Genomic DNA, 12401 nt, shown 5'->3' with positions numbered 1-12401 from the left:
TTCACTGTCTAACTTATGACAAGACAGCTGTTGAGTCAATATTGAAGCTTCCAAGAATACTGCCCAAAAGTCTGTTTAGCAGTCAGTAACTTCACTATTTTTGTTGCATTTTACAAGGATATCAACTTAAACCCAGTCAATTCAAAATAGTTTCAGGTACTTCACTTGTCTGAGTCCTGCTGCTAGAATCTATGGTTTTACAATTACATTGTTTTATTTTTAAGAATACTTTTCTCTCTCCTGCTGCTGTGTAAGACAACCACGCAAACTAAAGGTGAAAATTACTATCCAGGAGAAAGTGAAACTGGCCGTACACAGCGTAATACATGCACAAAATTTATAACAAAATGAAAGACATTTTTCATTGTCTAATCTTCTTCAGTTATAGGAAACTCGGGCATCAGTTGTAACAAAAATGGGTACAGTTTTTCAGAAAAAAGAGTGTGATTTTTAAGTTGATTGTGTTTCTTTAATTCAAGACAATCAATACGTCCAGGATGCATTCACAAAAATCAGAGTAATTACACACTTATGCCTCGTCTACACACCAAGTTGTGCTAATACAGGTGTGATTTTAATACTGAGTTAGTTAAATCAGTGCAACTTTGTATGTAGACACTTATTATCTTAAAACTGGGATTACATTGATTTAAGCTTGAGCCTGAAAATGTACAGTTTTAAACAGATACAAAAGTCCACACACAAAACTGGAATTAGTTTAGTTTAACTAAGTGTGGACGGAGGCAAAACTAAGTCGACTTAGGTAGTTATAACTTTGTAGTGTAGACAAGCCCTAGCATCCCAGCACTTCTCCCAGTGGATATCCCGCCACTGTGGAGTAGCAGCAATCATGGGCCTGGCAAGAGTTCAAAGGAAGACATTGCCTGGTCCACTGTCAGTTTTCGTATCTTTCCTTTCCTCTTCTGAATGTCACCGCCACAGGGCTTACTCCCTGAACACAGCAATCAGCCACTTACTCTCAGTCTACACTAATTGGAGAATGGCTCTCATATCACATCTAGGGTGTAGCAGTACAGGCAACTGCTAACAATGCCTACTGGAAAGTGCAGCAGAACAAGGACAGATTAGCTGCTTCCCTCAGCCACTAGGGGAAATGCAACAAACACATTCAGTTCAGCCTGCAGGGAACTGTTTGGGGTGGAGCAGGTAGAGCACAAGAGATATCTTCAACATCACTAAGGCCATGTCTACACTGATCAAAATGCGCTGAAAGAAAATTATTGCATGTTCACACTGTCTTCCTCTGTCAGCATAGTACATGCATACTTGGGGCAGTCACATCGACAGTGAGAGCAATGTACTATGGGTAGCTATCCCACAGATCAGCTCTCCACCTTCTGCTGCTAGGTCTTGTGGGAAGGCGAAGCGGATAGCAGCTCATCATGGGTCTGGGCTTAATGTTCCATGAGGCATTTTTCCCCCCTCCATTCCAGCATTCCATGTGCTTCCATCTTCAGTTCGTGGCATTTTTCAATGTCCTTTTGTTTTCTGCTCGCCCTGCCACCTGTGTCTGAAAGAATGGATCCCGCACTGCTCTCCAATGCTCTGCTAGCTGTCAGTAGCACATCGTGAATGGCAGTGTAGTTAATTGTGACATTCCAAACTCAACAGGATTCACAGTTGCCTCATGTGCTGACATAGATAGGAGCAACATCAGATTACTTTTGGCATTCATGGAACAGCTAAACGTGGTGGACTGTCGCTTTTGGGCTCGGGAAACTAGCCCTGAGTGGTGGGATCACATTGTTATGCAGGTCTGAGATGATGAGCAGTGGCTACACAACTTTCCGATGAGGAAAGCCACCTTCCTGGGGCTGTGTGCTGAGCGCGCCCCAACCCTGTGGCACAGAGACACCCAAGTGAGAGCTGCCCTCTCCGTGGAGAATTGCATGGCAATTGCAGCGTGGAAGCTGGTGACTCTGGACTACTACCAGTTGGTCACAAATCAGTTTGGAGTCAGGAAGTCGACCATTGGGGCTGCGTTAACAGAAGTGTGCAGAGCCATTAATTGCAACCTGCTGCGAAGGTCCGTGACTTTTGGCAATGTGCATGAAATAGTGGATGGCTGTTGGGTTTCCCTAACTGCAGAGGAGCGATAGATGGCATGCATATTCCAATTGTGGCACCAGACAATCTTGCGACAGAATACATCAATAGGAAGGGGTACTGCTCCATGGTGTTGCAGGCACTTGCGGATCACTTCAGGCGTTTCACTGAAATCAATGCGGGGTGGTCCGGAAAGGTGCATGATGCATGTATCTTTAGGAACACCAGCCTGTATAGAAAGCTGCAAGCAGGGGCTTTCTTTCCAGACCAGAAGATTACAGTAGGGGACTTTGAAATGCCCATAGTGATTCTGGAAGACCTGGAGTACTCCCTAATGCCATGGCTCACGAAGCCTTTCATGGGAAACACAGATAGCAGTACGGAGCAGTTCAACAATAGGCTGAGCAGGTGCAGGATGACAGTGGAATGTGTGTTTGGCAGATTAAAGGCATGTTAGCAATGCCTTTATGGCAAGTTAGACCTCAATGAGGATAATATTCCCATGGCTATAGCTGTGTGCTGCACACTGCACAATATTTGTGAAGGAAAGGGTGAAAAGTTTGCTCAGACTACTGAGGCAGAATACTTGGCTGCAGCTTTTGAGCAGCCAGATACCAGGGCTATTAGAGGGGCACAAAGGGGGGCAATTTGAAACAGGGAGGCTTTGAGGCAACACTTTGAAGATGAGAACCAGTAACGTATATTGCTATGCTCTGGACTACTACTTAATGAAATCAAGTTTTCCAAGGAAGCACTTGTGATTTTGTGGCCTAGGATTCGATGTAAGCAAGTGATTTAACTTCTTGTTTATTTGTTGCTGCCATCTGCTATCAAAATTTGCAGGAAATAAAGAGTTATTCAAAAAACATTCAAAAAACTTTGCTTTTATTGCACACACACAATTGCAGGGTGGAGGAAGAAGGTACCAGGGCAAGGTTGACTTTCAGAGCTGTGTGTAAGTTCAGCTATCATTTGAAAAGGTGTCCTTGGGGGTGGAGTGACCAGGAAAGCAAGACGTCCCAGACAGCAGAAAGGACCTCAGGTGGAATTTGGGGAGGGCATCGGAAAGAGTTTTGAATGTGCTGAAAGGGAAGGTGAGTATGCATGTATCTGCTCAGTCTGGAGGGTTATGAGGGACTGTATCATCTCAGTTTGCCTCTCCATAACTTTAAACATCCTCTTCATTGCTTCCCTAGTGTAGGCCTCACTTTTTTTTCTGCCCTGCCTTTCAACTTCCCTCCTCTGTCTGCATTCCCTGTTTTCTGCATCTGAGCACTGATCACCTCCTGGAACAGGTCTTCCTTGCTCCATCTTGGGCACTCTCTTATCTGGCAGAGGCACCTCCACCAGTGTGTACTGGGTGCCTCTGAAGGCCACATCTGAAGCAGCACAAGGAACAATACACAGAAGCATGATTGTTAAGTACACACACAGCATTGAAACAGTACAGTAAAATACACCTCTAGTAACATACCAATCACTTTCTCTCTGATCTTTGACAAGCACACATGCTGGCAAATACCCCAAGCATGGTGAGTTTACCCCAGGGTGAGGGATATTGTACATGGGGAGAAAATCAATATGAAAAGATTGCGGTGCAGTGGACTAGGGACAAGAATCTAAATTTTCCAACTCTTTTCCACAGGCAGGGGTCATTGTAGCAGATATCTCACTCTTGAGGGTAAGCAGGGAGGCAAGGATTACTACACACTTGCAGCTTCCACCCCAGTCCCTATACTGCTCCCGTGTGCTGCTTTGGTCCCTGCGCAAACGATTGCAGAATGGTGCGGGAAAGTTTCCTTCAATGGGGGAAAAAGAACAAAGCAGCTCTGCCAAGGAACATTTGGCGGAGGATTGGTGAGTCCCCAAGGAAAGTTTCCTAAAGATCTCTCTGGAGGATTCCCATAAAAATCTCAGTGTGCCTCAACACCCTGCTCCACTATACTGCTTAGCTGCACAAGGAAATGTCCAGCACACAAAAACTCAGCCACTGTTGTACATTTCTATGCCCTCAACCCACCTCCACACTTCACAAAGCAAAATCACTTACTAGGGGTCTCCTCTCTCCTGCTTCTTGCTCTGCCGAGATTGGCTAGACACCTCTGGAGTGGAGAACAGCTCCTGAATGGACCACTGGGCGACCCCAGCTTGGGCTCCACATAGTCATCTGTCTCCACCTCTTTGCTAATGACTTCGTCCTCTGGGTTAGATCCACTTTCCCCTGGCTCCAGCCCTGCCGAAGTATCCACAGGGCTCTTTGCGGTGGAGTTGCCGCCAAGGATAGCGTCCAACTTTATAAAAATGGCAGGTCTGGGGCATAGCTCCAGAGCGATGGTTTGCCTCCCTCGCCTTCTGGTACGCCTGCCTCAGCTCCTTGATCTTTGCTCTGCACTGCAGTATGTACTGATCACAGCTCTTTTCACACAAGCTTTGAGAAACCTGCCCATAGGTATCGACATTCCTGCAGCTAGGGTACAGCTGGGACTGCACAGCCTCCTCTCCCCAAATACTGAGCAGATCCAGCAGCTGCACATTGGTCCAAGTGGGAGAGCGTTTGCTGCATGGAGCCGCCATGGTCAACTGGGAAGATGCGATGTGAGCTCTCCACACCAAGCAAACAGGAAGTGGAATTTTAAAAATTCCTCTGGCTTTAAAGGAGGAGGCATGGACAGTTGCTTACCTGGCTTCAGGGCAGCAGAGTTGAAACTGCTGACCAGAGTGGTCAGGATGGGCATTGTGGGACACCTTCTGGAGGCCAATGAGAGTGATAAAATGTCTACACTGGCACTTCAGCGACAAAACTTTTGCGTAAAAAGCCCTATGACTTTTGTTGCCAAAAGTGGCATTGCAGTGTGTACACCTCCACTGTTTCATTGCCAAAAGCTGCCTTTTGGTGAAAAAGCTCTGGAGCGTAGACAAGGCCCCAGTTTGGAAGGATGGCAGAACTATTTCCAAGCAGACTAACTCAATCTCTCTTGTCCCCAGACCTCCATGGCAGTGAAAACGCGGAGGCCAAGGGACAGCCTACCAGGCCACTGCCAAGGCAGAAATAATGCAGTGCTATTTTCTGTAAAGCCTCTTAAGCTACTCTGAGGAGATAAGTCCTGAGATCACTCCAGATTCTGTTTGACCTCAGATACGCAAATGTGTGCCAACAAGTGAAAGAAAGCTGAAGCCAGCCAGTACACATCAGAATGCAGAGTGTAAAGAAGGAAGCAACAGCTTGGGAAAGAGGAGATTGTACACATGTATACATCCAGACTGAGGATGCTTCTCCACAATAAACAAACAGATTCAAAATGTGAAATTTAGCAGGGTCTGTCCCAAGGCACAGACTTGTAACTGTTCTCAGGCAAGTGCCATGGACAATCAGGTTACAGAAAAATTAAACACCATATTTATATGCAATCTTAGTTGTCTAACGGTAACACCTAAGCTAAGGAACACAGGTCTGCAATCTACAAAAACCCAGTGTAAAGACAGAACAGCACTTCCCAAGTGTCAGGATGAGTGCCAGATGACAAAAGTTTTCTCTCTCTGTCTGACTCAGCATGTATTTGACAATTACTTCAAATGGTGTTATATCAATTACTGACATCAAACTGTATATTGAAGGTACGTTATGAACGATCAATTATTAAAGTTCCAACTACTTTTTTAAACTCAGATTTTTAAGCTCATGGGGACCATTATGATCATCTACACTGGTGTCCTGAATAGCATACACAGGTCTGAGAATGTCACCCAATAATTCCTGCATCAGGCCCAAATTACGTTATCCTCACAATGTCTGACAACTGCCCCAAATACTCGGATATCTCATTTGGAGTGGGACACAATGACACCCCGTCTCCCGAAACTAGTCTCATAGCCCCATGTGATCACATTCAGTCTTCGAATAAAGCTCCTTGGAATCAGTTCAATACTGATGCTGAGGCAATATTATCAATGTCAATTAAAGTGTGATGATGAGACACCAATATTTATATTCAAAAACCAAACTAGGTTGTTACCACAAAGTATAAAATTTCAGTATGAGTCATTTATGTGGATTTAATCCAGTGAGAGCCTTTGTCTGTAGAGCTTGAATAATCCAATGCTGGAGCCCAAGGACCAGTCAGTCATTTATTGAGAACATTGTACAGGTTTTCATTTGCTTATCTAGCTACAGCAAACAACTCTGGATAGCATTCCAGCTGCCAAGTTAAAAACAGAGTCGTCAAGATGAACCAAGGCCTCCATTACAGGAATGTCCAATAATGCAGTTAGAACAGCAGCAGGATAAAACATCTCACCTTCCTCCTTCACTACATCAGTTATGCTGGGCCAAGACAGCTGTCCTGCAGACAGTCCAAATACATCTAGAGCTACTCCCCAATCCCAAGTATAGCATACACTTTACAAACAGTCTACAAAATACACTGCTGCCAGATTATGAGAAGATGAGAAGATAAGCTGTGGTTATGGAAGGTTACAATGTCAGCACTGAATAAAGCTATAAAAACGAGCTCACTAAGTACTCAGCTTTTACTGTTTTAAAAAGACACAACTGTGATAATCTAGGAGATAGCTATGATTTAAAGGGATACTGAATAACTAAAACTGAAAATTCACAGTGTCACTTATTAAAGCTGAAAATTTTAACAGTGTACTTTTTGCACTTAACAGCGCAATTAAAACAGATGCATTATATTTTAGGTGTAGTCAATTTAATTTTCTGATTCTCATGTACTACCACATGGCTGCAATGTTTTGATTGAAGATGTAGTGGGGGAATGTTTAAATTGAAAAAGAACCCAAACTGTCTTTTTAAAATAATTTTGTGAAAAATTCTAATATTCAGTTCTACTTTAAAAAAAACTAATTATGGGACCTACTTGACGGAGCCCCTTTAAATCCAAATGTACAGGTATGTTTTCCATCTAAAAAGATGACTAACATTAAATACGAGCTATTTAGAGATCCACTGGAGGAGTTTTAAAGGTGACCTGTGAGTAAAAAACATGAATCAAACAGCTTTTGTTAATAATGAAAAATGATCTCAGTTTACGTGCAAAGTTCCATGAGGAATACAAATATGGCTGTGACACACAGCAGACAGACAGCTCCAGTGCCTCTGTTACAAAGATGAACACTTATTTTGTTCCCAGCCTAGAGCTTCCTCCCGCTTCCCAACCCTGTACTGTGTAACCCATAACCTAGTTCACCAGAAAAGCTCTAGTTTTCTGGAGAGAGCCTCCCAATGACTCTATTGAAAACCCACTTTTTATTTTATTGAAATCTCATTTCAACTGTTTGCCCTGTCTCACTCCCATAACCCATCAGTCTCTGCCACCACTCCCTGCTGTGCCTTCCCTAGAAACAATCAAGTTCCCAAGTGTCCCTGTGCTGAGCCCTAGTACTATATCACCCACCAGTCTCTCCTCATGAGCTGTGCACATTAGGACAAAACAAAAAACATGCTGTTGCACAATTTGCACTCTCTTGGGTTGGAAGGACACCAGACTTCAACAGGGAGGAGGGCAGACAGAGCACTGAGGCAGTGGGGCCCTTAACTCTTAAGTCAGTGAGGGAGAGGGTGCTGGATGTCTCTACAGGCAGACAAAGGTCAAAAGGATGGCAGGGGGAACTGCCAATTCTCTCACAATGGTAAGTTTCCCCCAGTATAATCCACCCATCCTCTCACACCCCACTGCAACCCAACTGTGCTTCCCAAACATGATTTCCCCCCCGCCTTCCCCGAGACCTTCCAGGGTGCAATCCACACCAGTGAGGTGCTGTGTAACCACCTGCCCTGCAACCTGGGGTGCTTTACAGTGTTTATTAATAAGATGTTTATTTAAGCTTTGCTGTTGTAGTTCTCCCCCAAATTGCTCACAAACAGCCTGCCAACATGTAATTCACTCCCCGAATGTCTGTGTGCAGCCACAGCCCTGGTCCAGAACCTCTGATCTCTGCAGCCTGTCAGAAAACACCAGCCACACCCTGGCTCCCATCAGCCTTGGTCACTATTTGCCCAACACACTCCCAGTCCCGAATTTTCCCCCAAAACATGTATGCTGCGCCATCCAGCTCTCTCCTGGACATCCCAGATACATGAGGTCCATTGTCACTCTAAGGGTACAACACCTGTCTTCTTAAATAGAGTTACCCAAACAGTTTAACTTATAAACACACTGGATTTGATTAAACAAAAAAACAAGTTTATTAACAAAAGAAAATATGATTTTAAATGCATTCAAGTGTGGACATTACAGTTAGAAATGGTTACAAAAAACCAACAAATCCTTTCTGATGCTAAAACTTAACAAATTAGGCTTGATTTAAGGCAAAGTTCTTACCCATATGCGCCTGTCAGCATTACTGACCAGCCTTATTGGTCAGGACCTCTCCCACAAAGTCCAACAGTTGATTTTTTTTGTCTTCTTAGAGGCAAAGGGGGGGGGGTCTTTTGGGGTGTTTGCCCCTCACCTTTATAGCTCATTTCCCTATTTGAAATGCAAGCTCTTGAGAAAAGAAAAGGAGGACTTGTGGCACCTTAGAGACTAAAAAATTTGTTTGAGAATAAGCTTTCGTGGGATGAAGTGAGCTGTAGCTCACAAAAGCTTATGCTCAAATAAATATGTTTGTCTCTAAGGTGCCGCAAGTCCTCCTTTTCTTTTTGCGGATACAGACGAACACGGCTGCTACTCTGAAAGCTCTTGAGAGTTATTTCTACGTAAAAGTTCTTTCCAGCTGAGGGCCAGCTGGCATGAAATCTCCTGGTGAAGAGTCCCAGGCTATTTTTTCCACACTCCTGTTTGCCAAAATGCACATCTTCTTTGTCCTCTGCCTTTCCCCTTTCATTGTCCGAGGACTCTGTTTACTGTTTATATGTAAACTTGACGTAAACACACATCCCTTTGTTTAAGGCCCGTTTTGCCTAATTGTTGCTTCATGAGTTTAAACATACCTCACCACCACCACCTTACATAAAATTCATAACTTTTACATATAATGATGCCACACACATTTCACCATGATATTATTGACAAGTGAATTACGAGTTTTCCCATTATACCTTACAAGGCATACTTTGTGCAAAGTATATTACAGAAGTGTGTACTGGGTGAATACAGGGTGCATTCAGTCACACCCTCTCAAACCTCTTTTAATCCACAGTAAAATGGATCACTCTCCTACAGGCTTTGGGCTCCCTCTTCAACAAGGCCTAATCATACTGTGCTCTCAGACCTGCTGCTAACTTGAGTGGGGAGATATTGGACCAAGCACTAGAACCTAAGTCTCTTCCATGGCAATGCAACTTCTCAACCTGTGCAACAAGACCAACTGTCAGTAGGGCTCTTACAGCACAGAATTTTATGAGAATGTTTAATATGGTCCCAAAAGCAGCTAAATTAACAACCACAATATTTTTGAATAACTCATTCTGCCTTACATTAATATCAGGTAAATGTAGGCACAGAGCCAAATGAAGCTGCAAATCAGGAAAAAATTGTCACAACCAACTCCTCTCCTCACTCACCCCTAGACAAAACGTCACTGATTTAAGGAATATCTTGTTTTCATCTCCCAAAAACAATTATGTTTAGGCAGACTTTGCATACTCCTGATGTGCTGAATTCCTTCCTATCTTTATCAGAGGCTCTCAGCACAATATTTTAAAGCCATTTGATTTTTTTTTTTAAATTTGCAGCTGACTTTAAATGAAGTCAGAGTGATCAAGAAAAAAAAAAAAACATCCACAAAAAACATCTATACATCAGTGACTAAGGTTTATCTATGCCGTAGTTTTCCCCAGCACCACGAAGGCTTCCATAACAATCATGGATGATTTCAATGAATAAATCACATACATCTGTAAACCAGATTGAGACCACAGCCTTAAAATATACTTTTTAAAAATGGGACTATAAAGAGATTATTTACTAAAAACATGACATGAAAACCACTTAGGGGTGAGTAGCGGGAGGAGCTAAAAACGTAATTCAGGCAGAACCTACCCTTTAGTGTTTCTAGCCCTTCTGTTTGCAAAGAAAACCTTAGGAATGAGACAGCAAGGCTGTGCTAAATTTGCAGGCAGACAGTGCCAATGCTTACTCCTCAGCAGCAGGAGAGTGAAACCTGACAATTGTATTACTGCTCAGTGTTCTGTCATGTCAATTTCATTCTGCTACCTGGGAAAACCTTGAGTAGCAACAGATGCAAGCGCTGGAGCACACCCCAAAATAACAGAAGATGGGGAAGGTGTAGTAAAAATCAGCCCTGCCTAAACAATCAGGTCTGGCTAACGGAGAAGACATCTGGCTTCTCTCCTTTTCAGCAAGGAGAGGTGAGCAGAGGTTTTTCACAACATGAAGCTCAGGATCAGGCATAACATCCTGGTAGGAACTGGAGCACCCTCCCAATACAAGCAGCCAGGGATGAGACTAGACTTCTCAGACATTTGGGCCCTGGACCTCACTTCTCGACTGTCTTCCCCCTCCCCCCCCCCCCATCAGTCCCAGACTGGCAGATTTCTGGCAGCCCGGGGTTAAATATCACTCCTTCAAAGAGGAATTAGCAGTTTCTGGCACTGCATTGCTTCTCTGGTTTAGGGAGCTAGAAAAATGGGAAAGAATCCTTTCTGCAAATATCCAGTTACTTAACACAGGTGATGTGCAGAAGCCAACATTTACAGCATCAGGTTACCAAATTTACAGGCTATTCCCCTATAAGAGTGGGGTTAAGATTTTTATCTGAGCCCATTATTTACAACTCAGGCAGGGATAAAGGAACCCTATTACAACTTACTCCATTTCTAATGGAGATTTTCTGCTCACTTTTGAAAGTCCCAGGAATCAGTGTTGATGGAGATGAAGTCCTGAGAACTGGAATACTAGAAGTTTAAACCTTAGATCTTTTGGGAGCTTGAGTTAATGGGGGTGGGGTGGGGGGAGGGAAGGGGAACTGCCAAAAAGTCAACCCGCACCATTAAACAATCCAAAGAGCTGAACAAGAGGTTGAAGAAATTCACCAGAAGCCTGCATTACAATCCATTTGCCTGAGCACTAGATAACTTTTGTTAAGGTATGAGAGGGTACGTCTATAGTTAAAATACTAAGGAGTTGCAGCAGCAGCACCATTGTAGCATTAAAGGCTTTGTTTACATGAGCACTTTTGTTGGTCAGGGGTGTGAAAAAACACACACACCCCATTCCCCAGACACAAGCTTCACAGACAAAAGCGCCAGTGTGGACAACGCGATGTCAGAGGGGGACGCTGTCCCACCGCCACTGCCTAGGGGCAGTTTGATTATGCCAGCAGGAGCGCTCATTCCCATCGCCTACAGCGGCTACACAGGAGACCTTACGGCGGCGCAGCCTCAGTGTAGACGCTATGCCAAAGGAAGCGGCTCTCCCGTCAGCAGAGCACTCCAGCTCCCCGGGCGGTGAAGAGTTTTCCCGTGGACCTAACGCGGTCTACGCGGGCGGTCTGGGCGGTCTATGGCCTCCCCCCACGCCTGCGACACGACGATACCAGCGCAAGCTCCCAGCGCAGACTGGTCCTGAAACGACAGAGGGCGCGGAGAGCTACCCGCATCCCCGCCACTTGCTCGGCTGCCCCCGGCCTGGCTGCTCCAGGGGGCCGCCGGGGCGCCCCGGGGCAGTTCCCCAGCCGCGGCTCCCTTTCCCCTGAGTCGCTTCGCGCCGTCTGGGGAAGGGACCGTCCCTCGCCCGGTGCCCGGTGCCCACCCCAGCGCGGGCACGGGCTGCCGGCCGCCCCGAGCACAGCGGGCGGGCAGAGCCCAGCGCCCTGCCCGGGCTCAGGGCCCGCAGGAGCCCCCGCCCCGCCCGTAGGTGGGAAGGGGGCGCTCTGCGCCGGGCCCCGCCAGAGAGCCCCGCCCGGCTCTTACCGGGCTCGCAGGGAGAGCGGCAGCTCCGGCGCTGGCACCAGCATGTGAGAGTCCGGAGCGCGCCTGCGCACTGCGCGGCAAAAAGCCCGGGGCTCCTGCACAGGCGCAGAGCTGCGGCAGGTCTCAGAACTACAAACAAGATGGCGGCGGCGCTGAGGGGAAAGGGAACCGGGGGGCGGGGCTGCGTGGGCAGCAGCTCTTCCTCCCTCGACGGCCCCGCGGCTGGTTCGCGCCAGGCCTGCCCCGTCCCAGAGCAGGGCCGGGCTGGGGTTACGGCCTAGCAGGGCCAGTCCCACTATGGGGCCTGGGCTGGGCGTGAGACCCCTCGCCCAGCTCGCCTCGTGCTGCCAGGAAGCACTCCGTGGCTGCGGAGCAGAGGCTGAGCCTTCGGCCCATGGTGGCCGGGTGCCACCACCCCCACCAGGCTCCGAGATCGTGG

At 46.2% G+C, this 12401-nt stretch overlaps 1 protein-coding gene across 4 annotated transcripts in view; it reads right to left on the bottom strand.

Moving 5' to 3' along the window:
- NDRG3 (NDRG family member 3) overlaps positions 1-12083 on the bottom strand; it is a 123337-nt gene extending 111254 nt beyond the window's left edge. Inside the window, exon 1 of one of the 4 annotated variants that reach the window (XM_077831836.1) lies at positions 11963-12083. In XM_077831836.1, coding sequence (XP_077687962.1) covers positions 11963-12006 — 44 coding nt within the window. In that variant the 5' untranslated portion in view covers positions 12007-12083. The remainder of the gene's footprint in view (positions 1-11962) is intronic. The other 3 variants (XM_077831838.1, XM_077831835.1, XM_077831837.1) reach the window with 3 other exon arrangements.
- Positions 12084-12401: the final 318 nt, after the last annotated feature.

This window comes from Eretmochelys imbricata, chromosome 13 (assembly GCF_965152235.1).
Source record: "Eretmochelys imbricata isolate rEreImb1 chromosome 13, rEreImb1.hap1, whole genome shotgun sequence".
In the NCBI taxonomy this organism is placed as follows: domain Eukaryota; kingdom Metazoa; phylum Chordata; order Testudines; family Cheloniidae; genus Eretmochelys; species Eretmochelys imbricata.
Note: the sequence above shows the minus strand (reverse complement) of the source record. Positions and strands in the feature narration are given on the sequence as shown.